The following is a 27,528-nucleotide window of genomic DNA, read 5'->3' on the forward strand; positions in this document are numbered from 1 at the left end:
TCCGCAGTGGCTGTATATGAACACTCAGTCAAAGAGAATTGCTAGGATTTTGTTTAGTTCTCAAGCACAGAACAAACAAACCAACCTTTTGTTCTTGTCATTAATTTCACTAACTTGTAACTCTTCTTTATCTAAAACAAAGTAAGAAAGTAAGAAAAAGAAAAGCTGGAATAGAGTGGAACAAGAGCCAGTTGGAAGCAGAAGCTAAAAGACTGCATATGGGGTATAGCAGCTTGAATCAGGATTTCTTGCCTTTGACAGCAAAGAACTGGGTGCTTCGGTGTTAGGAGTGAGAGTCTCACCAGCTAGCCAACAAACTGATTTGCCCTTACGTTGCCTACTCACAGCGTGAATTTCTTTGACATGAGGGATTCATTTTCCCCCATAACTTGGAGTGGGGTTGTTTGACAGACACACAGACTCTGCTCAGAAAAGAGATCACAGACTTTAAATGCTGATTTTGATATTACCTTGTAATGACCGTAGCTTGTGGATTTCAGGAAACTATTTTATACCTGCAGGCCAAAATTTACTATACTTATCATTTTCTCTTCCATCTCCCTCTAAGGCAGTCTAACTTTAGCCAAGTCATCATCAGTCCGAGACTTTGCATGTAGATTAAAAATTAAATGTTGTGTTAGGGAACAGGCAATAATAAACATCCTTTTACATATTCCCATTTGAATAAAAAAAAGTTTTGTTTATTTATTTGCCTCCTAGTAAAAAAGATAAATACCTTACCTCCTTTGTTGTATTTATTTACCTCCTTGTTAAAAAAAAAATAAATTACTGTAAAATGTGTTCAGGTTCCAATTTTTCCAGTGAATTAGTCTCATTCAGTTTTCTTCTTTCTTCCTTTGGCAATTAATCTGATAGTCTGTTTCTCCTAGATCATTTTCCTGGTGTTTGAGTAAGGTCAATAGCTACTTAAAATGACAACCTTTTTTCAAGTGTGTCTGCCAAATTGCATTTTCATGTTCAGGAAGTATCTTCTGCCTTCAAAGAAAACAGGGATGCTCCTCTTCAGCAACGTTAACTGTTCCATTTCTGCTCACTGGTTTTAAAGAATCAGTGCTCTCTCCTTCGAAGAATAAATGCAAACCAGTGGAAGAGGTTTTTGTACCTACGGGTAATGAAACTTCTAAAGCCTTAGAATACAGGAATGTCTTAGCTTTACTCTCAATGCTGGTGAGATGTCTTTAGCTTCAGTATGGGAAATTTGACATTACTAAAAACTGGCTCATTTTGCTTTCTCTTAATCTTTCCAGTATATCTGAAACTGGAAGATAGCTATGTTGATAAGCAATTAATTTGAGTGAAACGTGGGGACTAAAGCGCTGAAGAGTTCCCTGAATTCTGTCTGCAAAGGAAGATTTGTGTTGGGGGTGCTTAGCATTGTTGAACTTAGCTAGCATTGTTCAGATGGTTGGCATTAAAACGGATTTTTCTTTAAAAGCTGCAGTAACCGCAAGTTAGATTGCACTGAAACAAGCCTTTGAAAATGCTAATCTTTGGTCAATTGATCTTTCTGTGGTGACTGCCTCTGTCTTATGCAGGCAAAGAAGTGAGTTCAGTCTTAATACAGCAGAGTAGCAACCTAATCACATTGCTTTAATGTGAGCTGGTGAATGTGCTAGAAAAGCATATAAAGTTTCTAATAGTAGCATCCTTTTTTCCTGACCAGTCATCTAATTGTTAGTTGGTACGGTATGAGTTGTGGCGCTGTGAGGTTTGGCTGTTCCTGTGACCCAACACAGGTAGAAGACTTCAATTGCAGCCCTGTAGGGGATGGAGAACTGAATCTATTTTAGGCCAGGGTTGTGTGCCAGATGTGTCATCAACTTGTAGTACAAAACCTGTAAGAAAACTAGTTATGTGTCTTAATGAAATGAGCCAACTTAATAAAATGCTGTCAGATCTAAAATTTTAGTTTACACCATTGAAGACACCAGATGTACTACAGTTGCATATTATGTCAGACCTGTTGATGATACTCCTGCCTACAATGTTACGTCCTAATGCTATTTTTGAATGTTGCCTGCAAAAATAAAAGGTTTTAGAAATGAATTTCATACCTCTTTCTCTTGTATAGATATCAGAAGGAAAAAAAAAAAAGGCATAGGAAGAAAGCTCAAATGCAGTAAAACCTAGTAGATGTGTTTTTAATTTTTTTTCCTAAACGTATCAAATGGGCAGTTAACTTTATGTTCTGTGGGAGTTCTATGTTCAGGAGTCCTTAATCCTTAGGAAGGGTGTGCTATTTTCAACATACGTATTTTAGAACACTGAACACTTGCTTTTGGCATACAAAAACGTCCAGGTTTCACGCTGCAGGTAAGACAGGTGTCTTCCTGGAAGAATGGAAACGCAGAAGTGATTCCAGAGTTCTTAGAAAAGAGCAAGAAACCTATGGGGGTTCATTCAGAAAGGTAATTTGTTCCATTTTCTGTCTTTAGTGATATTAAGATCAGACTTAGGAACACTTTTGATGAACCTAAAAATCGCTAATGGAAATTGCTCTAGAGTTGCACAGCTTCTGAAGCACCCATTTCTCTCTTGTTGCCTCTTCCAGCCAGGCATGAGAAAGCTGCTGGGCAGTTCTAGCGCACATGTTCTGGTTTGGACATGTCTGGAGGCTTTGGTTAAGTTGGTAACATGTTTTGCTAGAGGCTTTATAAAGGCCTGTTAAAGAAGCATATCCATACTGAAAAACATTATTTAGCAGGCAAGGTATGACATAAGGGAAGAATACTGTAATAATGGTAGAAAAGGCTCTGCTGAGTTAAAGAATGAAAGGTGTACTTTCTTACCTTTCCTCCCAGTCATGTACTCAGAATCGATTAGGGCAGTACTAGATGTGATGTATGTAATTAATGATGAAAATGGCCTCAAGCAAATTGGGTGGTGTTGAACAAGAACTGTATCATGAAGCAGGGAGGTGAGCTCAACCACATTAAATGGGGGATAGAACCTGTCTCATCTGCAGTATTAAAAAGCTGTTTTAGTATTAGAAAACTCTGCAGTGGTGGCATACTCCAATTTAGAGTACTTAGCATAAAAATTTTGAATGAACCAATTAAGGGTGTTAAAATGGCTGCAATAAAATTTGAATATTGAAAGTTTATAAAAGCTCTAAGCAGTAATTAAGGATGCTATTTTAATTTATAAAATCTATTAAAGTTGAGCGAGGAAAAATCCTGCTGCAGCCCATGAGGGTAAGTGTAAAAGGAGAATCTGCTTTGAAATTCTTGTTATAGTCTCTGTTGGATTTAGTTAAATAGCTGTGAAACATGAAGCTAGACGATTCTCTTCTCATATGTGGTATAATTTGTGATATTCCCCTGTCCTTGCTAAAACTGGAGAAGATAGTCCTTGGCATGTTTATCTAATTTTATACTTGAGTTGATAAGGGATAAGAAACTAGATTTTTTTGTCTGCTCTGTATCTTCTGAGATTTTTCGATTTTAGAGCTGCTGAGATCACAGTTGAAATAAAAATTACGCTTTTCTGCGTAATCAAGCAGCTTCCTCGTTTTTAGCTGATGAAAGGTTTTTGGCACCTTGTTCTCAAGCTATCCTTGCTATAGCTGTCAGGTTACTACTGCTTGTATAGTGGCAGCTCCCCGAAGGAAATGAAGAGAAGCTCAGTGTTTGTAGGAGCTGACTCCAGGTGTGCCTCTGGTGCCTGGACCTGCTCAGCCAAGCAGCAGGAGAAGGTCCAAGCTGCCTCCTGTTCAGATCAACCCGCAAACCTTCGGGTAAGCTCCGGCAGTAGCCAGGGAGCTGCAGGGAAATAAGGAAATCACTTCGGCAAAAAGTTCCCTAGTTGCACAAATTTCTTCAGAAGTTCATCAGAACCTGTAGCGGGTTATTTTGAGTATTGAGTTGCATCATGTCACCTGGAAAGATATTTCTCCAAAAATGATTTATACCTGTGGTTTTGAGCCACCTACTCTCTCTCATTCCTTGCAGTAAGGCAGTTATTTGTCTTTTGTGTGGTGGTAGGTTAAGTAGAACAGGGCTTGTCACCAGCTGCTTCTTAACTGCTTTCCACTATTCCATTGATCATAATCAGGATTTTTCATTTACTTCTTACTGGGATGGGCCCTTTTCTGCTAAATTGAGGACACTCTGTGTATAGCAAGCGCATGCTTACACCATGCAGAATTTGGGCTGCCGCAGTAGAGACGTACATGGGCAACCAAGTTTGAAGGGTAAGGCTAAGGCAGATTACAGTAGCTAAGTTTAGCTGAGTATTTGGTATAAGCACTGTTACCTTTTGCCAATAATGAGAAGTAATTGAAGTTTTCTGTCAAGATCTGAGCAGTTCTAGCTCACTGTTAAAGTTGGGTGCCTTTCCTAAACGGAGTTTGAGCATGCCCATTCCCTCCTGTTGAAACCCAAAGCAGGAAAATTGCTGTTTTGTCATTGAACAGATAATTCTGGAAATGTTTTCATTTGCTTTCAGTTACTCTGAAGTTTATACTCACTGCATCTTGAAGTATTTCTGAAAAATAAGGCTATTAATTTAGCTGACTTTCCCTCAAAATATGGGGAAAGGGCTTTTTCTTGTTACATGTAGCTGTGTAAGTGCATGGTTGTTACCTTAACTACTCAAATTCCTTACAAAATAGTACCAGTGCTCTTAGAGCACTTTTTTTTGTATATATGATTGCATTGATGTGATCTTTAGTGTTTCTCTTAGGAGGAATGCAATCAATAGGATACTTCAAGATTTCTCAGAATAGACTCAGATTCAGATAGAATGTGAATATTAATTTGTAAAGAAAAAAATCTTTAAAAATGGAAATTTTTCCTCTGGAAGTGATTATGCTGTTGGCTCATTTGGGAGACAGAAACAACTTGTTCTGGACCAGGAGGCTGCCTCTCATCCCGCATCCTTACAGTTGTTCGTTGACTGCGTTCATCGATGTTCTCTGTTCGTACCAGTGCTTTACAAGTGCATATCAAGGAAGTCATAAACAGCTTCCTTTTCTCTGAGATTATTTTCTAGGTTCATAAAAGCCACTTATCATTCAAAGTTTATTTAAACAGCAAAACAATTCTAAACGTCCTGGTTACAGAAGGTCAGCTGGGAGAATGACTGAAGTATGGCTGTGTTACTGTGGCTGAAGTAGAATAGAGTGGGGTGTTCTCTGCATATGCAGCTGTCCTAGGTTCTTGGTACTTGCTTGGGCAAAGGGGAGTCTCTTTAAACCTATGATGTTGAGCTGTGCTTTTCTTGTGGAAAGTCCAGGCATTTGCTTTTAAGGGATGTCGTCTCTTGAGTACTGGAAAATAGAAAGGAGTTAGTTTAAAATCTCTCTCTGGGAGGAACAACTGCATTTATCATAGCAATTTATTATTTTTCTATTATAAGACACTCACTGAGAGATTTATTGTAACTTCCTAACTGCCCCCTATTCAGGGAGTGTAGTTTTGTGGGGTTAGACGTTCCTAGGTACAGTTTGCTAGGTAAAAAGATGAAAAAAATATCTCTGGTTTTCATGGATATTAGCTGTGTTTGCAGTAGTCTTTAGATTTATCAGGTAGATTTTGAATTGATACCAGCTGAGGTAGTGAAGTGCTTTTTGGTCTTAAACTTCTTGAAGAGTTATCATATCCTGTTTCATAACATATAACCTCATAACTTTTCTTGAGGTTGTAAGATAGTACGCTTACAGGAAAAAAAATGCTTGTCAACTGGAAACAATTGTTTGTAGTATCTCCTTTCGCTTGTTTTTGAGCCCTTCCTCTCCTCTACTAAAAATAAAAAGGCTCATAACTCAGAAGGGTAGAGTGATAAGCACTAAATCCTGTGCTACTAAAGCTCTGGGATATTTGAAATTGTTTCTTTTTGACCTGTGTTGAAATCTGGGAGATAGTGAAACAAGCATTTGAAGTAAGGATCATCCATTAGTTGGTGCACGGAGCAATCAGTCCTTTAAAATAACTTTTCAGCACACATCTAATCATCCATGTGTATTCCAAACGCTTTTAAAGTAGCAATGGAGCCTGGAGACTTTTGGTGAATAATATGCTGCTTGGATGGAAAAACAAGATTTTTGCCTGTTGTTTTCTGGGGAATTTCTTGGCTTTTCTTGGTCTGTGTGATTTATATATCCGTATAGGCAGTTTGATGTCTTGTTTGGAAGATTCATGCTGCTTGGTTTGGTTTTCTAAGGCAGTGAGGCTTTGCAACTGTGTCAGGTACTAATGTCCTTGTCAGAACAGCAGGGTGTGCAACCAGGGACAGACAGACAGACAAGCAGAGGGGCGTTGGGAGGGCTGTTACAGGAGCAGGACAAGAAGCGTTGCTGTTCAGGTTGCTTTTTATATTGTTAATTTTTGGTCTTGAGTTATTTTGAAATAGGGCAGGGTTCAGATTTTTAGGGTAAGGCATCACGTGGTATGTTAATGTATGAAAAGATTGAGTTGCTGCGTGCATCTTTTGAACACAGTGGCCAATTCTGATTGAAATTTGGAGGGATGAGGTGGGGAAAGAGAAATTCCTGTGGTTTTCGTGAGGGGTAGATAGCTGGCTAGAGTTACTTTGTTAATATTAATCTCCCTTTCCTATCCCTCTCCTACCCGCTGCCCCTAAACAAAAGCAGCAGCAGGATCTAAATTATTTCGTGCACCCTCACTAGAATTCGTGCAGAGCTATAGGACAGCAATCTGTTGAGAACCAGGCGTCGTTGTTTCCACTGCTTATGAAACTGCTGGAAAAGACAAACACAAGGAAAGCGTAAGTACACAGAAGTCTCAGTTGGACAAACACTAAAAAGAGAACTCAAATGAGTCAGGATGGCAACACAGATTTTTGAGTCCTTAATTCCTGAGAGCAGTAATAATGTTCTTACTCGTGAAGGAAATCTTGAACACAGAGCAATTTTAATACAACTTTAATACAGAGCAATTAGGTTCTTGGGAAAGAGAGCAGAAAAAACAATAAATGCATTGATACCTTCTCAGATCCCTGTGAAGTAGTTCATCAGATTTAGGATCCCACTTCATGGCTGAAGATGTGTGCTCTTGCAAATTCATCTATTTAAAGTAGGACTGTGCTTGCCTGTTCCAAAGCCACATAATCCACTTAGGGCCTTGACAGAGAGAAATCCATGAACAAGAGCAAAATACTGTTAGATGAGATTTTCCTGTTGTCTGGGGAAGGAGAGTTTCCCTGTTCACTCTTTTTCACCAGTGGTTAAGATAATTCTCTAAAGCAAAGGGGGTGGTATGCTCACCCTGTCACGCTGAGGCAGCAAGTGGTTGCAGGATGGGAATGCACACTGATAAGTGCACTGGGGAATAAGGTTTTATTCAACTTAATGCATTAAAAAATGTGAAATGTTATGGAAAAAACATTTAAATTTAGGAACCACTTTGTTTGCATTAAGTTGTTTTTTTTTTATTAGGCAACTTCTTGAGGGCAGTGATCCATTTGCTGGGGATAAAATCAGCTTGCTTGAGGCTTCAGGTCAAATTGGACACCTGTACCCTTCAGTTTTGTTCATTGCCAGTGACAAGCAGGGAATTATTGCTAGACTGCTGGTAAATATCACTTTATACAGTTTAGTGTTTGAAAAGGAAAAAACCAAAACATAGCCCTCAAATAAAATGGAAAGCCTGGTGAGTCCCACAGCCTTAATACTGGTACCTTTTCAGAAGGAAAGAAAAAGTGTGAGAATGATATTCATGATGAATAGGTTATTGGAAAAGAGCCATGTAGGCTTCACTTAAACAATCAATTTTTCATGATGGTGCTAATGTATTAATTTAGTAAGAAACGATTATGTTCCAGGAATCCTGATAACAAAGCTGGTATTAATGTGGCCTCTTGACTTTGGTCTGAAGAAGAAAGTCAAAAGATGACTTCAGTTTTCACTCGTAAGCATCACAGTTCAGATATTTAATTATAATGGGAGATCTATATAGAAAGAAAACAGTGGACTTTGTAAAAATGCACCTTGTTTCTGTGAATGCTAGCACTGCAGCTCCTCCAAATACGAAGACAGAAGCAGAATGCATGATAAATATTGAGACTCATTTGGGGCAGGGGGAGAACCCAAGAAGTGCTTGGATTTAAATGTTTAGGGTCAACAAATGAATTCTAGAGGGTTTTATGGAAGGTAAGAAAGAATGCAGTTAAATAGTATTTTTCTCAAAGCTGACTGCAGGCTGCTGCCAAAAAGTGTATCCAGTTTCTCCTCCATCCCTTTTCCCTTGTTTTCCGAACCAACTTTATGCTCTTGTCAGCACAACCTGCATCACAGCAACGGAGAGCTTCTCCGAGGGACGTGTTTGACATTTGTGAACACATCAGTTTTTCATTGGAAATATTTTCAACTTAGAAGGGGAGGCTTGGGGAGACAGAGGAAGTATTTGAGACTGAAGGAGAGAAGCAGGCTTTCAGAGGTGATCCTGCTGGCAGACCTGAGCCCACGGGCAGGAGCGTAAAGGGGGACAGACTCCAGGACTAGGGAGGGGATGGGGCCTGTGGGGGCCCTCACCTGGGCGGGTAGAAGAAGAGGGACGGGGAGGGGAGCTGGCTGCTGGCAGGGGGCTGGTTTGCTTCTGGCCTGATCTGCGGGGCTCCAGTCGTGGTCACTGAAGGAGAGGAAGCTGCGCCAAGATCAGCACCATCAGCGTTCCTTCATCGGGAACGCTTGGAGAAAGCCTCCCTAACGGTGTGGAGGGGACACAGGAAAAGACGACAGGGAGCTGGGCATGGTCGTGGCACTCGGACCACGACAGGGAAACCCAGCGTCGCTTCTCTGAATTTCAGCTGATGTCTAGAGGTCACAGGGAGGGTGACAGAAAGGCAGGTGGGGGGTTGTACTGGATAAGGGGAGAGGCAGATTTGGAAAGCAAATGGGAGCAGCTACAGCATGGAGATGGTAATGCAAGATAACTTGGCTTGCTTCTTCTTAGAGGGGTGTGTTTGGGTGGGACATGCCTACCTTTCTGAATAAGAAAAAACAAATAGGGAGTGAAAAGGATTGAGTTCAAGGGTAGTGTTGATAAAAAATCTAATATATGTAAATACAAGCAGTCAGAAAGATCTGAGTTTTGAGATTATTCTAGGGGAGTGTGGCTACGTGCGTGTAGGTGCCTTGTGCCCTGCTTTTTGCCTCAGTCGAAATACCAGTCTTGGCAAATCTTTTTCTGCCCAGTGTGGTGTTTTTATAATTACTGATGTATTTATACTGGTGTTTAAAAAACAATTAAGAATGTATGTGTGAATGGGTATCACTTTTTGAATGACTTTCAAGGTTAAGACACCTTGCCTCTTTCTCAGTTACATAAAGGTTTGATCCATGAAACTGGTCAGCTACAATCTGGAATTAAAGTTGGTTACAATTTAAAACTCTGGATACAAAGCTAGGAGTTGTGTTTAATGGTATCTTATTGAAAAGGCTAAAGGAAACTTGATTGTCAAATTCAAACAATATTGTTTAATCAGTCCTGTGTCCCATGAGTGCTGCCAGTTGTCCACAGGCAGCAGGAAAAAAAAAAAGCGCTCATCCTGATGTAAAGCTGGCTTTTTAATGCAGTACTTTTCTCACTATTCTTCGGTGTTAGAAGGTCTATAACTGGAAATGAAACATTGGCAATAACTGTGTGTGATTTGTGCTCTTGCTGCGTGTCAGAGGGAGCCATCCCTGGGCCGCCCCGTCGTGGTGAGCCCAGCACCAGTGCTGCTGGGTGCTGAGAGCTTGGTGTTTATCCTGAAGCAGCAAATATAATGGGAAAGTGATTTTTTTTTTCCTCTTTAACTATGAGAAAATGATCTGAACTGGATTTGGAGGATGTGAGAAAGAAATCGAAACACTTTTCAAGGTTACATTACAGCTGAGAAACCGCTGCCGTGTTTCTGTATCGTTGACAGAGGCAGGCGGCACTTGATCATCCAGAGTCCTTACAAAACTCTCAGATAAGCCTTTGTGTTTTATAGGGGGAGTATTCTCCACTTCAACATGTGCTTAGCTTACAAAAGGTCAGAAAGGACAGTCCAGGAACAGGACATATGTCATAGCCGAGATGGTAGGTAAGGCAAAAACTTGGTATTTAGTACATGCGCTTCCATGAAAACCTGCTAGCGCAAGGTGAGGGTTTCAGGAAACAGTACTAAATATAAATAAAAACTACTCTTGGTAGTTTTACAATACTGCCAAGATTTTAAATTGTGATAGTTGAATTGTCCTGAATTTTTCTTTTGTTAGTAACTAGCTGGTATTTTTGATGTGTATTTCTTAACTGTAGTTAAGCTCTGTGCATCATAGCTATCACACCGTAAGACAAAAGACATCCAACCAAAAAATGATAGATATCCAGGTCCAGGGAAAGTCGGTATTATTCACTTAGCCTGAGTGTTAATTAAGAAAGACTTTACTGGGTGATTTTTTGAAGTCCAGTGAGCTTGAAACTGCATACTTGATTTTTGCTTTAATCGATATATTTTGAAGTACCATGTTTTTTCTTATTTCAGGCTTTTTACCCTAAAAAAAAAAACCTCCAATTACTTTGTGTATGTTCCTGCATTTTGATTTTACAAGTGGCTTAAACCATTTAATGATACATGAATGATTCCCCCCTTATGATTGCAGTGTTTTTTCCATAGTTAATGAATTTTGTTCCCATACATAGAAATGCAGGAATTGCATCTTGCTGCTAAATATGTCATCAGTTTTTTTGGTAGTGAGTCTAAATCTGTAAAGGGTTTCCAGCTATTTCATTTCATAGACATAAAGCTATACTATTTTTGTTTTTTTTCTGTATTTTTTTGGTGTATCTTATGTGTTATCCTGAGCCCTGGTTATTAATTGACAGATGAGTTACACTATGATGGCACTTAAAATGCACAACATGTATTTCTGAAAGCAGTCGTTGCTATAGCAACTTTCTAGTAGGTCACTGGCAGTGTTGTGTGAGTGTGTGCGTATGATTTGGCTGTTAATGCAGACTAATACAGATAGAAAAATGAGAAATGTAAGAATGAGGAAGAAGGTAGCCCTTCCCCCCTCCCTGTTCACTCCCCTCCAAAACAGGGTAAGATCATCTTGTGGGGGAAAAATGCTTAGTTAGGATATTTTGTGAATTGGCGAGAAATTGGCTATCATCTGCCATAATTAGATGCTTATTTCTATTTATGCAAAGATTGTAAGACCAAATTGCCTTAATCTCATTCTGCTTTTCTTTTGGCATCTTTGAAGTTTGTTTAGGAAAGGAGTATATGTTCAATTATCAGACAGCAATACCTGGTATTTACTGAGCATAAGGATCTATTCTTAAAGACAAAGAGCTGCATTATACAATGAAAATTTTGAAAAAAAAGCATTTTTTTCCTCATCTGGAAGACATTTCAGCAAGGTACCTGCATTTCCATAGCAGTGCGGCCCATCTACGTGCCCTGGTCGTCCCGTTCCGCCTGGCCACGCGGCCGCTCCATCGCCTTCTTAGCGCTGGCCCTGCGCGCATGTGAACAGGGGGTGAGGTGGTTTAGGGTGCTGATCCAGACACGATCAACTTGGAAAGAAGTTTAGAAATTGCTAGATGATTGCCTGGATTGTGTAAATGGGCGGAAAGCCAAATGTCAGTACAGCCACAGGAGCTGCAGTTCAGGTTGGTGTGCACGGTAGTGACTGTGGGGCTTTTCAGAGGGGCCAAAGATGAGATTCCTTGCTGACCTATGGTTTTAGTTTGCTCTGAAACTTAACTAATAATATTGCACAAATACGTGTTTTCTTGCATTTGTATTTTTCTTTGAAATAGGTCTCTAATAGGGTCTCTTCTGTTTTTGGTGTTTTGTTTTGTAATAGCAATGTACTGCTTTAAGTAGAGGTCATTCATGTATCTTTTAGAGAGGTCAAGTTATAGGCAGGGTATTATTTCCAGCCTCAAATTAACAGTGCCTTAAGATATTAGAGAACTTATGATTTCATGTAACACGTTCTAGAAATGATAAACAAAAACAATGTCAAGTGTAGCAAGTGTTCTATGATACTGTAATCCACCATAATTTTGTCAAATTATAGAGCTGATTAAAAAGAAACATATATAACAATTTGGATTTTGTTATGCATTGACTCTGTTCTTTTCCAGAAGAAACCAACAAGTCACACTTCATTTACAATTGAACCAGTAAGGTAGAATTGGTCTGCTCTCTGGACAGCAGTGAGAGATGATGGTAAGGAGCGGAGGGAGAGGGCCGCAGGGACTGGGCTGACTGCCACCTTTTTTTTTTTTTTCCCCAGTGTCTCCTGTCTCTCCATTCACTGGTGCACCACGAGTCAGACCAGTGTCGAGGTTGTTGTAAGGGCAGAAGCAGGAACATGAGGTCAGGAGGAGGAAGGAGCAGGGACTGTGTTTCTGGACAGCAGCAACCCATCAGCTGGGTGCAACTCTTGTATGAAACCTCATCCCAAGACTAGTGACAAAGAAAATCTTTGCTCCATGTATTTTACTACTGATGTGTAACCACGTTCTCTGTGTTTTGAGAACTTGATTCGCTGGAAGTGCAAAGTGTTGATTTAATCCCTGAAAAAAATCTTCCTTGGTACTTTTGTATCATTTAAATGATTGTTGAATGCTTTATTAAGTATCCTCATTGTGGATACTGTGTACTCTGGAAAAGCTTGCTCTAACTTTTGCCTCAGGGGTGAAGGCAATGCTAAGAGACTAATGTTTAAATTTGTTTGGATGTTTTGTAGGGAAATGGGTACAAGGAACAGGTACAAGAGAAAAGGAAAGCTTATCCTCTTTGTATCTTCTATAAGAATTGTTCCCAGAGGAAGCATTCCCTTATTTAACTCCTGGGGTTAGAGCTTTTGGGTAGAACTTGTTCTTACCTCATGGGAGTTGAAAATCTGTTTAAGGAAATGGTTCAAAATATTCCTGCTCTTGCTCTCACAGCCTGACAGCTTCAAATGCCAATTACAGTATGTATTTTCACTTTGTGTAGCTGTGTAAAAGATGCTGAAAATTTATTTCCTAACTTTCCGAAGTGCAGAAGAAAGTGTCTGCAACATGTAAAACTGCATGCTCTGATCCCTTCTCTGCGAAAACAAAAGCCAAGAAGTCTTCCAGGGGAAAATAACCTCTTGGGTGGATCAGCTGCTGGAATTTCCTCTTTCACTGGAGGCCCCGAGCTGCTGGTGATGGCAGTTTGTCTCATCCAGGGCTTCTGTTATATTTCACTCAGTTTCACCAGTAGTGCTTAGAGAGCTTTTTTCATTTGCAGTGTCTTCTACTTGATGATAGAGGGAGGATGATTCTCTTCTAGGCTGGAATTTTTTCCCCTCATCCGTTGCTTCTCTCCTTAGTCTCTCATTGACTGGGAGGAGCTTTGTAAGCAGAAGGCTTGGTATCAGCAGGCCTGTTGCAGACCTTCGTTATAATTAAGCAGAGCTCTGTGAGGAACAGATATTTTGTGCCATCCGTACTCTGAATGCTGACCTTAACCCTGTCGTTATTCTCTTCCCCAGAATAAAGTTGTGACTTCCTGCAGACTCTGAAACCAACCAGATACCCCTAGGCACCCCATACCTTTACATTTTTTTTTAACAAGTTCGGTTTGTATCAGGATAGCCTCAGGATTTTGGGCTGCTCTTGCTCCCTGTTCTGGGTCCTCGGAGGTGTTGGTTTGTGCAGCACAGCTTGTGTCTGTTCCTGATCTCACGTTAGCCTGTTTTCTGTAAGGCAACTCACTGCAGCTGCTCTATTTCTAGCTGAGGGGAAGTTAATCCTTTGTTTCCCATCTCAGTTCACAGTGTAATTTAATAATCTTTAGAGATCAGGATAGGGATTCTTCCCTCCCTGATGGAGGGGGAAAAGCTTGCTGTTTGGGTTGCCAAAAAAAGCCCCCTGTTCCAGCTTTCTAGTACCGCAAGGCTTCCTCTTTGTTTAGGCATCTTCAGCAAAGTAGAGCACTGTGCCAGTTCATACTGCAACCTTGATGGCTTCACTGCCAACACCACGGAGCAGCTTTCATCTGATGAAAGATGAGGCAGGATCTCTTCTTTCTTCTGTCTCTCTTTAAGTGGCCTGTTTTGACTAAGCAAGTCATTTTACTAAGCCCAATAGCTGTGTTGGTCCAACAAATTGTTTTGGTACGTACCTTGTAGGTCAAAAAATATTCTTGCTTCTCCAGGAGGATGGACTGCTGTCGGAGTTACTGGGAGACGGCACATTGGACTTGTCTTCAAAGCTCACAGGACAACAGCACAAAAATAAGCGATGTGTGCTCAGCCACACTTTGCAGTTTGTCATCTGCTTTTCTAAGTAACTTCAGAAATAAAAAACAGGTGTTCCCATATTTCCTTCAGCAGTGCAAAATGCAGTAAAAAAAGTTTGCAAATACAGTCTGAATATCCAAGTAAATTGGTGACAGTTTCAGAGCTTGAGTTCTTGTCACATGTTCAAATATAAACGTGTTTGTACTGACTCAGGAGGAAAAGCAATCTTCAATACAGGCAGAGAGGAAGAAGGTGAGAAACATGTTGTTGTTCTATGGTCGGTGGAATTAGCAAAGCCTATTTTGGCCACCCTGTTTTATTTCTTACTGCATTGAATCCACCGCCTTCCCCATGTCCTTGAAGGCTTCCCACCTTGTGCGTAATGCCTCTGCTGTAGCATCGTGCGCTGCTGCACCTTCGGCTTTGCGTGCCTTGCCTTGGGCCGAGCAGGACACGCAGGTGGCTCTGCGCTGCAGCTCACGCCTCCACAGGAGCACGAGGCTCAGCCAGTGCTTCCTTACGGAAACCAGCTCGGGGGTACCTGTCCTTCTGCCAGATGTCTTTGGGTTTGCCAGCACGTTTATCGAGAGACAGAGCGCAAACAGCCTGGGTATGTGTGGAGTCCTTAGGAAGAGAGACTGGATCAGCTGCTTGTCTGGCTTGCATGTTGACTTCTCCGTCCTTGCTGCCTCCTCCGTATTTCACATAAAGCTTGTCTGGTTTTAGTTTGGACGGTCTGGAGCTGGGCTCTCAGCTGGTTTCACATAGTACGATTATCTTCTGCCATCTCTGCAGTCATCATTCCTATATCTGGGCCAATGACTGAACAGTGAAAGAGGCAGTCTTTGCAAACATAATTTCCCAAGCAAGTTTCCCTTTACTGGATTTATTGCTGTGTGGAAGACATTTTTAAGCAGCAAAGAATAGGCAGTTTCACCCCCTACTGATTCTTCCTGGGGCTCTTGACTGACTGAGATTCATTTCATCGCTGCATGACAGAAGCTTTTCTTCAGGATTGTTTACTAAGCTAAAATAAATGTTGTCCCCAGGTGCTAATTTGTCTTTTCCCTAGTGATATTTCCACTTTGGAGTACTGCAGAACTATTTCCAATTTTGTGTAGTACTTGACAATAACTTCTCTTGTATTCACTGTTATCATTGCATCAATTTCCTACACCTGGTGTGTCGGAGTGGTCATTAGGGAACACGGGTGGGTAGCAACCCCTTTTATCATATCTGTAATGTCTTGAATCCCTACATTCCTCTCTTTTCCTCCAGAGTGCCCTTGTGTTGGAATCCAAGTCAGAAGGCTTGTAGGTGCGGGTGAAGTATTTGGAGGTCAGATGATAGTGCTGTGAAATAGGAGACACAATTCTGTATCAAACACCTTCAGTGTGAAGTGAGATCACAACCCTCGGTGCAGGTGGGAAGCAATTGCTGTGAGGTCTGTTGCAGTGGGGGGAGAACATTAAAGTTATTTCCTGTGGGGCAGAGAGACAAGTTACCTTCACCATTGAATGTGGACATAGCATAACCGTGGGGATGGAGGAAACTAATGGGTAATAAAGCCACGTTCACTTTTGAGTCAATTATTTTAAATGATTGTCAATTTTTAATTTCCAGACTTGTTTCAGTAATGCTTAGGATCATGAGCAAGAACTTAATTGGAGTAGTTTTGCCCTGTGAAAAGTGTTCTGCTGGTAAATAGTTATTGAGTTGATGCTGCTAGTGCTGCTGGTTTCAACGGTGTAGCTTTGGGCAAGTCATCTTCAGGCTTTGGTGACTTACATTAGCCTGGAATATGCTTCTGTGAGATCTGTGGGTTTGGGTTTGCATTTTGATCGCAGTCCAAAACATCTATTGTGGTCACTGGGGAAACGTGTTCGCGGGTTGGTTTTCTTATTTTTAGCTCCAACATGGTTACCTGTGTCCATGGAAAATGTGCTTCTGCTCACAGGTGTGTGACAGCCAGGTTGTTTGGAGACTGGGAGATGAAAGGAGAGTGTTTGAAGGTATGCTTTTCCAGTAGAGGTTTTAACTGTATACTGGTATAAGTCATAAGCTGTGTGCCACTTGTAAAAACCAAGGATACGACCTGAGGCAGTGGCTGTTGGAGCATGGTTCGGTGATGTTTGTTCAGCTCATTCAAAATGTTGATATCGTGTCGTGTAGCGGTGGCTTTGGGGAAAGTTCTCTTTAGATCAGCAAATGAGCAGCACTAGGTGCTCTCGCAGCAGCTGCTGCGGTTCTTGGTGCCTTGCAGCCTGTATGGGCTCCCGGTGGCGGTGGGCCTCGTGGCATCAGCTGGGGGGGTCCAAAGAACGGTCTGATAGAAACGTGGCTGAGGTCATGGTTTCTCAGGAAATGGTTGGGATTGGGAGATAAGGTTTGATTCTGTAATTGGAAGATGGTTTTTATAGTTTTATTGGCCAATTTTATCTTATCTACCTCTGCTATGCTTTTTGGCTTGTTCAGTTTTCACAGAGTCTTCTTAGGAAGTTCAGGTGTTCGTAGTTTAGGTACTCTGATGCTCTTTCTGTTAGCAGCTATGTGAATTTAGGGGAGGTTATCATTTTATTGACCTTACTTTTCTTGAGCATTTGTGTGCACCCCCCTAAAGATCATGCAAGTGCCAAAATCAGTCACTTCACAGAGTTTTCCGTTTATATGTGACTTCAAAATGCTTGCGTTCCTTGGTAATCTGGACAGATTGTTTTTCAATTTCACTAGGCTTTTCTCATTAGCCCTTTGGGGGGGGGGGGGGGGATAAATACAAAACAAAGAAACAAATGCTCAAAGAGCAAAAGCCTGAATCATTTTGAGTTTTCTCCTTTCCTCTACTGTTCTGTGTGTCAGGCTTTGCTTCTTTTTTTTTCATGAAAATTGGTTTTATTGTTGGCAATTTTCCAGATGCAATGCATAATAGAACACCAGATGTCCACTGCATAGAAAAATTACAGATGAATAAACACTCTTCTAAGGTAGCATAAAAATCTATTAACACTGCTTCTGGTGTGCCTGTAGCCTGTCTACAGTCTTGGCCCATTGTGCTGTTCGGAGATGAAAATCCCAATCCTTTGTGTCTAAGTGTGACTACATGAGGGACCCGTGCCCTCCCCAAGATGGGGATTATTTTGCAGGAATAAGCACTCATTCAGTGAAGTGCTTGAGTGTGAATTTAATCACTGGATTTAATTTTAATTATTGCCACATACAGATTTTGTTGAGGATAAAAAACATGCTGAAAAAGTAGTTGTCCTCCTTCAATCTCATCTGCTCCCAGCTTTCCCCTCCCATTGTCTTCCTTTGCACAGGTGGTTTTGTGCCTCCTGCAGCCCTGGCTTGGCTCACTGAAACTAACCATATGAAAACCTGAAAGCTTTAATGCTGCTTTAGTCAGCTAAGGAACCAAATGAGTAGGGTGGCCCTTTTTGGAGAGAAGCATTTCATGTCACGATAACTATTTTCTGAAACCTTAACCGAGGCTATATTGAACATTTATGCTCTCCATATCATCATTCAGTCTATTTCTGGGTTCTCATTGCTCAGTCGTTTGTGTAGAGGATGACTCCTGTTTCACTTCTGTGTGCTAGGAAAGATCTCTTTACTTGAAATGTATCCAGTGGTGGTTGTGGTTTTTTTTTTTTTTTTGTGACTTCAATGCCCTTGCATCTCCTTAAAAAAACATGACTGAGTTGATCTTATCAAGGCTTCTTCTGAGTCTTGGAAATACAGGTGCAGAGAAGCAGAAGACTTCAAGGATTCGTCTATTTATGCTCACAGTCTCAGGACAGTAGAACCTAACTTTTTAGAGCCTTTTTTTTATTACATGTATTTTATGTTCAAAGCAGGTAGGGAGGAGGCCGGTAGGTAACTAATCGTAATGAATGGAAAGGGGAAAACTATTAGTTTAGACTCTAATAATCCAGATTTTGGCCTAAGATTAGAACTCAGTGCCATAACTCTTAGTCTTGAGCAATCAGACCATAATTATTTGCTTATGAGTGATGGTGTGCCTGGAGCCCCTGGTGATCTCGGTCACAGTTGTGAATGCTCAGTGCTGCAGAAAATCAGGTCAAGTGTCTTGCTGGGTGTCCGCAGAGCAAGGAGCAGTTATGGCTAAGAGTTTGTAAGAATAACAAAAGAAAAGCAAGCCTGTTTCATATGTTCAAGTCTGTCAAAACTACTTTGATTTTGAAACAATAATCTAGAAAATGAAAAAGATTTCTGTTCTTGAGAAAGCTGTCTCTTCCAGGCAATCATCTGCTTTGGGGCAAATGATTAATTTCTTTAGTATTAGCCCTCCTAGGTGTTATAAGAAAGCAGTACATGATAACTGAAGACCATTGAAATATAAACACTGGACATGATGAAACAAAATTGAAGTGTGTCTTTGGAATGAACTACACTGTTAAAAACTGTGGCTAAAAGATTGTATCAGCTTTCCTGGGCAAAGTTGGCAGCATCAGTGCCTCAGTACAGGAATTAGCTTATACTTTTTGGAAATAGTAGCAGAAGATACAGAGAAATGGATTGGTTTTGACAGTTCACATGTTTTTTGAAACAGAAAACTAAATATAGAAATGCGATAGTATAACTTAATGCTTGGAGGTTTTTGTCATTTAAGAATTTTTTCCCAGCTCTGCAAGAAGTGATTTGCGTAACCTTTCAGTGTGAGGTCTTGCATTTGTAATTGTGGAGTGCGTGGAGTAATATTGCATGGTAGAAAGCGAGACTTGAGATGATATTTCTGGCTGGCTGGGCAGGACATCTCCAGGCTAAAAGAATTTGGTGAGAGGAAGCAGCAGCAGCTGTTCTGCACGTTGTTTAGAGTCAGTTCTACACGTTGGTGAAACTGTAGATAAACTGAGGAGACAACGGAAATTGAAAGCAAAGTTAAATGGACAGCTAGGGGTTGCCACTAGATTATTTTTGTTCCCGCATTTATGTGTAACACATCTGGAAATGTCTTTAAAGAAGGAAGGGGGAGTAAGAAATCTTAGTCAATGGTAATGGACATCTACTAAACACTTCAATTTTGTGTTGTTTTTGGCTTCACTTTTCTCAGCTGTCCATTAGCTTTTTGAGCCCACTTCCATTTTTTCATTTTATTCATTAATTTCCTATTGAAGTTATCCAAGGAAAAACAAATTATCTACCTTCAACTTGGTGTTCTGATGTTGCCCCCCTGAAAGACCTATAACCAAACTGTATGCTACGCTCTTCAAAGCTGTTCCTTTAGTGCAAAACCAAATGTCCCTGTCTCTGTTGTACTGGAGAGCACAGTGATGTGGGGCTGCGCGTGGGTCTCCCTGGCTCTGGGTGGAGCAGAAGGATCACCACCCATGGCGTGCTGGCAGTGCTCGGCACAGTGCAGCCCAGGAGATGCTGTCGGCCTTTGCAGCAAGGGCACATTGCTGTTTTGCGTTCGAGTTGTGGTCCACCAGAACCCCCAGGTCTTGTTTTGGGAAAACCGTTTCAGAAGGTTGCAGACCACATGTCAGCTGAGCTTGCTGTGTGCTTTGAATACTGAAGGAACTTGCTGGTGCTTGGTGTTTTTCTATCACTTAGACTTTTGGTCTTTGGCATACACATTTTAGAAAGTACTTAAAGTGAAACAGTTTTTGTGTAAAAACAAACAAACAAACTTCAATGAAATATTCTTAAAGGTAAGCTAAATAAGCATTATGTTGTTTGGCTTTAAATTATAATACTAATTTTCAAAGTCAGGGCTGTGAAAGAGGTCATTTAGTTTTGCTTTCAGCTTACGTGGCTGCAGGGTTAACAAATTGAAGTTCCAAACCTGCAGCAGAAATCAAGCTTATGCTTTTAGAAATGCATTGGGTTAGTTCTTGTCAACTTTTTTTTTTAGTTCCTTGGGATTTAGAATTTACACTTCCAATTCCTAAATATTGTCACTTTGCAGATGGGATAGCTGAGCAGTAAGGATTTAAGCGGTGTGCTCAAGGCCATGCATGGGGCTGGATGAAGCAATAAAAGGCTAGAATCTATCTGCCTGCCTGCAAGATCCTCTTTGCTCTCTCACCTTGTTGATCAAAGCTTTTGGAGTTCTGCTTCAGTGTGCAGCATGCTACCTTCTAACAGGATTGTCATTTGCTGCTGATGCAGGCCTTTTACTAGCTGTCAAATGCTGCTGTTGGGTGGGATTACTGAGGGGACAAATCTTGTCTCTGAATATGAAAAACTTGAGTTTTATAGGTCTTCTTTTATGGTGCTGTATCATGGCTTGCCATTGTGTATTATAGCTTCTCATCTGCACAAGCAAGAACTTTGGAGCTGTTGAGTTTCCTTTAGACCTTAATGGCATGGAGAAGGGTTCTGCTTTATCAATTTTAAACCTCCAAGAAGAGATGTAACAGGAAGCATCGAGAGAGAAAGCAAAGTCATTTTAAATAGAAAATGAAGTTATGGTGTGGAGACATTACCAATTCAATAGTAGAAGGTACTGCTCCGTTAGAAGGAGTTTGGATATATTTTGTGCTTGGCTGGGACACAGTCACTTGGTCAACAAAGGAAAGGGTTTTGAAAAATGGAGTCAGTCAAATACTGGCTGTCTTTTATTTTGCGTATCTTCTAGGCAATGTAATAAATAATGATGTAACTCATTACTACATTTAGTAATTTCTTGTTTGTGTTTTTGTTTCAAGTTTTGGTTTCAGGTGTATGACATGTAGGTACATAGGTCAGTCAAACTTGCTCCAAGCAACAATCAAATCTATCTGCTTTCAGGTTCGTGTCAGGGGCAAATAATCTAAAGACCTTTGGGGGGGGGGGGGGGTAGCTTTTCATGTTAGAAGGACCTAGAGCAAATGTTTGCAGAATGCATGTGTCAGACTTGTAAAATTGCAAAGCTTTTCTTAAAGCTAAGCTCATTATGAAATACATATTGAAGAAAAATTAGCATAAAAATAATAACTTACAGGAAAAGGTGGTTTTATTTTTTTCAAAGAAGCAGTTCTATGTAATGATCGTTGTTTCAGCTTTGGTTATTGTACATATATTGAAAAAAACAGAAGTGAAAAAGGGGATAGTTTACTTGTTTCCCCAATGTATGCTTCAGCTGAATGGTCTCTTCTACTCTCTGCTTCATACCCTTTTATTGGTCATTTTTAGCTATGCCAACATAAATTGATGTCATCTTAGAATCCAGATGTGCAGGTTTAAAAAGCTGCAAACATGCTAAGATGATTAAAAATAGGATTGAGAGAAAGCATCGCATCTTGAAAAATGCCTCAAATAGAAGCAGTTGGCTGCAATTTATTAGGACTTGTTTAACTGTGTCATGTTTGTGATAGTTTAAATAACCCCAAAAGCAAAAGTTTGATGTGTTCCTCCCCTACTCTTCTCCTCCTCTTCCTCCTTCCGCAATGTGATAGGAAAAAGGTGACAAAACAGGAATCTGTTTCAAGCTTTCAAGAGTTTGTATAAATGGCTTTATATGACTGAATAAGACAGAAAGGGGGAGAGTTTGACAAGTTCATAAGAACGTCATCTTTAAGAAGCAGGTGTTTCTTTTATTAAAACCAGAGAAAACACAATTGTATATTCTATAACGATCAAGGATTTTTTCACAAGTGTTGAATTTTAATTGCAAGACTAAATTGAGAACTCTGTTCCAAACACATACAGCTTTTCATTAGCCATTATAGTAACTTAAATTTTATTTCCAAACCAACCTGAAGCAGCATGGGTGATAATTAAAAACCGAATTTTGGAAACAAGTGGTGGTGTTTCTTTGATGTTAGAGGAGCTTTGTCATTGCATTAAGTTGTAAAGCCAACTGTAAGGGTTTCCAAGCTTCAGCTGAGGAAGAAAGACTTAACATCCAGAACAACAGCCAGCACAACTGTATTGGATAGAGATGAAGGATACAGCTGACTCAGACTGTGTAATGGGGTGGTGGTATTCCATGCAGTGTCAGACTCCACTTCTGATCAGTCCCATGAAATGGGCAGGATTGTGATGACTCCTTGGTTTGAGCTTCTGGCTCTGAGCCATTCCTTTCTCAGCTTTTCAGCACTGACAGTTCTTGTATTTATCAGTCTTTGGCTTAACACTTGTTAACTGCCTTTAAAACTTGCCTTTATTCAAACAAAAGATGTTAGAAGGGCAACTTCATCGTTTTCTAGATGTCCAAGTCTGGATCTACGACATATAGATGATCTTTTTTTTTTCCTGTTCAGCATAAAGACTTCGAGAAAATACCAGAGGACCTTGCAGTTGCCTTGATGTCAGCTCGTCTTCCGTTTGCACTGTGTTGAGGCTGTGGGTCCAGCTTTCTCGGTTCTTCAGTTGGTTCTGAGTGAAAGAGCTCACCTCTTCTCCTTGGGGCTTTTTATACCCTTAATTCCATGCTTTCTTTTAGGCCAGGATTGTGCTTTTCGAGTAAGCTATATCTGAGCAAGTACACTTTCCCTCATGTGTTGAAAGCACTTCTAGTTACTGTCTGAGCATGTAAAGCACAACAGTTGTTGAGGGTGATAACTAGGTTGAAAAGGAAAACTTAACAACAAAAAGAACAACAAAAAACCCTCCACATAATCCACATAACAGTTGCACAGAATGCATTATATGTCTGTGTAAAATGTGACACCGTTTCCCACAACATTCTCCTCAAGAAACTGGCTGCTCGGGGCTTGGACTGGCGCACGCTTTGTTGGGTTAAAAACTGGCTGGATGGCCGGGCCCAAAGAGTTGTGGTGAATGGAGCCAAATCCAGTTGGAGGCCGGTTACTAGTGGAGTCCCCCAGGGCTCAGTGCTGGGGCCGGTCCTCTTTAATATCTTTATCGATGACCTGGATGAGGGGATCGAGTGCACCCTCAGTAAGTTTGCAGATGACACCAAGTTAGGTGCGTGTGTCAATCTGCTCGAGGGCAGGAAGGCTCTGCAGGAGGATCTGGATAGGCTGGAGCGATGGGCTGAGGTCAGCGGTATGAAGTTCAACAAGGCCAAGTGCCGGGTCCTGCACCTGGGGCGTAACAACCCCAAGCAGCGCTACAGGCTGGGAGATGAGTGGCTGGAAAGCTGCCTGGCAGAGAAGGACCTGGGAGTACTGGTTGATAGGCAGCTGAATATGAGCCAGCAGTGTGCTCAGGTGGCCAAGAAGGCCAACAGCATCCTGGCTTGCATAAGAAGCAGCGTGGCCAGCAGGGCTAGGGAGGTGATTGTCCCCCTGTACTCGGCTCTGGCGAGGCCGCACCTCGAGTACTGTGTTCAGTTTTGGGCCCCTCGCTACAAGAAGGACATGGACGTGCTCGAGCGAGTCCAGAGAAGGGCAACGAAGCTGGTGAGGGGTCTGGAGAACAAGTCTTACGAGGAGCGGCTGAGGGAGCTGGGCTTGTTCAGCCTGGAGAAGAGGAGGCTCAGGGGCGACCTTATCACTCTCTACAGGTACCTTAAAGGAGGCTGTAGAGAGGTGGGGGTTGGTCTGTTCTCCCACGTGCCTGGTGACAGGATGAGGGGGAATGGGCTGAAGTTGCGCCAGGGGAGATTTAGGTTGGATGTTAGGAAGAACTTTACTGAAAGGGTTGTTAGGCATTGGACTGGGCTGCCCAGGGAGGTGGTGGAGTCACCATCCCTGGAGGTCTTTAAAAGATGTTTAGATGCACAGCTTAGTGATATGGTTTAGTGGGGGACTTGTTAGTGTTAGGTCAGAGGTTGGACTGGGTGATCTTGGAGGTCTCTTCCAACCTAGATGATTCTGTGATTCTGTGAAAATATTGCACAGGAAATGCACGTGAATTTTGTTGAACTTCTTTGTGAGATTGAATTGGATGCCTAATACCCTGTTAGAATTAAAGACAAACTGAAGATCCAAGACAGATAGAACAAGATCCTCTGAAGTCCAGTTAGCATATGCAAAAGTATGTGTATGAGTGCACGTGTGCTTGTGTGTGTATACTAAAAATATATTTTTTCTGCTTTAAATAAAGGGAAGGTATTACTAAAAAGGACTGACTTTTCCAGTCAAAAACGCATATACATCACGGTGTACCTGATGTGCTGTCACGGTGACGAGATACTTTAAGTAAGCTGTAATGTAAAACTGTTGATAGCATGAAGTAGTAAGTACTGGCAGAAATAGTTGTAGGCATCTGTGAGTCTAATTGGAACTGTAATAACCAGAGGCAAAAAAAGTCTGTTCACATTGTACGCTTAAATTTTTGGTAAATAAAAACTGATGTGTATATATAGTAGGATGGAAAATAATACATGTTGTACTGTTTTGCTTACACTGGTGCAGTTTTATTTAGATATTGTTTGGTGCTAGTCACATTACCTCTTTCTGGCTTGATTTTCCTGCTCTGTCTTGTGCAAAACTGCTAGAGCACAGAAAAGACTGCCTGGTGAGAAGAAATTAAGGACTTAAATAATAGAGATTTAAAATATACAGGTTTTTTTTTTTTTAAAAAAAAAAGCAGCCAGGATAAATTCTTGGTAATTACCATTATTCAACTGTAGTGCTCCATGTAACTGTTCATATTACCACAAGATCTGTAAAAGGAGGAGGGGGGGTGAAACAAATTATTTTAGTTTCTCCAGAACTTGCATTTTCTGGAAAAATAGGATGGCAGTTGTATGTTTTATTTCATCAAAGATTAGCACACCTGTCAACTCCTTGATCCGTCTTCCAGGTAGAGATTTTACCAGTGGGTCTAGAGATAGCATGGATGCAGTCTAATTTATTGTTTAAACTTAAAACTTTGGTTTCATCAGATTAAAATATTTCCTATTGCAGCTAGACATTTCTCCAGCTTCTGAGTTATCTTCTCTGAAATTCAGTCACATAAAACTGTGAACCTGCTATTCTGATTGGATAGGTGTAGTTCCATTAAGGGGGATATTATCAGGAACACTGTCTTTCACCAGTTTTGTTGTTGTGCCTAAATCAAAACTTGTACATTTTTTGGTGCAGGTCTTTTTCATCTTTCATCTTTTTCTTCATTCAAAACTTTAAAAAGGACTGTTTCTCATGAAACAAATCTTTTTTCTTTCAAGTTTAGTCTATTGTGTGAGTAGAAAATAGATTCCTTAAATTTTTATTATCCCATGCCTTATGGTTGCTTATGCTTGTATGTTTCTCATGTTTATTTAAACTTTCTCAGAGTTCTATTCGTATTTTTACATTAGCTACAGTAAATAAGTGCGTGGTAATACAATACTTTGTGTAATCAAAAAGAAAAAAAATAGATAAAAAAAACAACTAAAGTTGCCTATGCAGAATTGTAAAAACTGAATGCAAGAATATCATTAAGGTGTCCTGGGGACATTTATTCAAAATTTCAGGTGGTCTAATAGTGATGACGCTTCGAAGTTGAATTCAAAATTTTTGTTTATAGTGTTTTATTCAGTGTATAACTATTTTGGAACTGCAGCTAACACGTTTTTCTCTTTTTTTTTTTTACAGACTGAGCTTTGACATTCGTTTCATGAAAGAGGTTTACAAGTAGTTGTCTTATAATAACTTTGAGAAGAAGTTCTATGTAGCTCTTACTTTTCAAGAGTGCTGCAAAAATGATTACTTCAGATTTGCCAGTACTACAGTGAGTATTCTTTACGTATTTGAATTTTTCAACTTTCAAAAGATAGAACTGAGTAGGAAGCTGAGTATGAGGATAAAGCATCAGCTTGAGAAGAGCAGATTAATGTGACTGTTCCAGGTCTTCTGTGTTGTATGCTGAAAAACTGTGAAAAAATAAACACTTCCTTTAAAAGATGTTTCTTTACATGGAGATTTTACTTTGTGAAAAGCAAAAGCAAATATTTGCTACTTTTATGCTTCTGAATGTTGTAAGATTTTTAAAATAGGATTTTTTTGTCATAATTGATCATAATTGCATATTCCAATTGTGTACTTTCTTACAATAAGCTGTATTTATTGTGGAAAAAGTCTTTGGCTTCTGCAGTTGGAGAGAGCAAGTGGTGTTAGCGTGTGTTAGTCATGTTGGGAAATGAGAGGCTTATACGCATGGGAATGTCACTGTACCTGGATAAAGTGAACTGCTGGGGAGCATGGAGTGGCAGTCGATCATGAGAGCTGCATAGCTGAGAAAGAAATTGTAGAAAGGAGCAAAATTGAGCTTTATTTGGTGTGGTGGGTTGGCCTTTGCCAGCTGTGCTTTCACACTCCTCCTCAGCCTTCCCTTAGGATGCAGAGAAAAGATGTCAAAGCCTAGAGATTGAGAGGGAGATCACTTAGCAGGTAGTGACATGGGCAAAACAGACTCAACTTGGGGAAAAATAATCTGCCAGTTAAAACAGCTTTGGATGGTGAGTATTGGCCGCTCCTCGTGCCTTGCCCCTGGCCTAGAGTCACAGCACTTTTTCCCCTACTGTTTGCACTTTGCTGCCCTTTTTGAACCCCACTCCCACAGTGGTGCCACTGGCCTCGCTGGCTGGCAGAGCCATGGGGCGGCCATTACAGAACTGGCCTCTCCTCACAGCACTGTTGCCCTGCGGCTGGCAACTCTGTAATGTTAACCATACTTTGTTAGGAATGAACTATGAAAATGGCAATTACAGAGTGTAAAAGAGCTGAGATTTTGTTGAGTGATGTGCCAGACTTTCAAGTCCTTTTCTGTAATTTCTGTAAGAATCTGAACGTTTGGACAACTGTAAAGTTATTTCTCTGCCCTTAATAATAGCATGCACAGTATCGCCTTAATTTTCAATGTCTTTAAAACCTTTTTCTGGGAGAAGTTAATTCCTGTGGGTGAGCAGGTGGCTAAAAATGGGGATGACTGGGATGGATACCTCTGTTGGAGGGGAGAGTTGGGGCTGCTGGTGAGCTTGTAGGATAGTCTGAGAAAACATTTTCGCAGTTAATATTTTCTAGATGTTCTGGGTTAAAGGAGTAAAAGTGTGCTTGTGAAATGTGCCAAGGACAAAAAGCAGTTAGTTTCTGTCATTGTAATTGTGGGAAAGGGATATTCCCATTCCTACTTCAAGAATCCAGATGGCTTTAAGAAGTGAATGAAATTTTGTGGAATTTTAAGTTATAAAATGCATATTAATGGATCCCATAACTCAGCATAACAGCTGAAAAACATAAGGGAGTTTGGCATTTTCTTGAGTCAGAAGATCGTAAGCCCACCAATATTATGCACCTTAAAAACAAAACAAAACAAAAAAAAGCTTTAAGGCTATCCCATTTAAACAGTCTTAATGTCAATTTGTTATTAATACACTTCACTTAGAACTGTATCACTTATTCCTTCCCATATTCTTCCCTTTGAGAGAACACAAAAGGAGAAATCTTCCATTTTTCTGG

General features: G+C 40.6%; 1 protein-coding gene across 7 annotated transcripts in view; it reads left to right on the forward strand.

Annotated features, from left to right (window-relative positions):
• The window catches only part of STAG1 (STAG1 cohesin complex component), a 187,481-nt gene that overhangs the window by 13,746 nt on the left and 146,207 nt on the right, over positions 1-27,528 (forward strand). For 4 of the 7 annotated variants that reach the window (XM_083848713.1, XM_083848712.1, XM_083848716.1 and 1 more), the window contains one exon: positions 25,666-25,801. In XM_083848713.1, the coding sequence (XP_083704839.1) occupies positions 25,773-25,801 (29 nt within the window). In that variant the 5' untranslated portion in view covers positions 25,666-25,772. Of the gene's footprint in view, positions 1-9,995; positions 12,190-15,514; positions 15,660-19,919; positions 20,987-25,665; positions 25,802-27,528 lie in introns of those variants that run through there. The other 3 variants (XM_083848709.1, XM_083848711.1, XM_083848714.1) reach the window with 3 other exon arrangements.

The sequence above is a fragment of the Anser anser genome (genome assembly GCF_964211835.1).
Source record: "Anser anser genome assembly, chromosome: 9".
Taxonomy (NCBI): Eukaryota; Metazoa; Chordata; class Aves; order Anseriformes; family Anatidae; genus Anser; species Anser anser.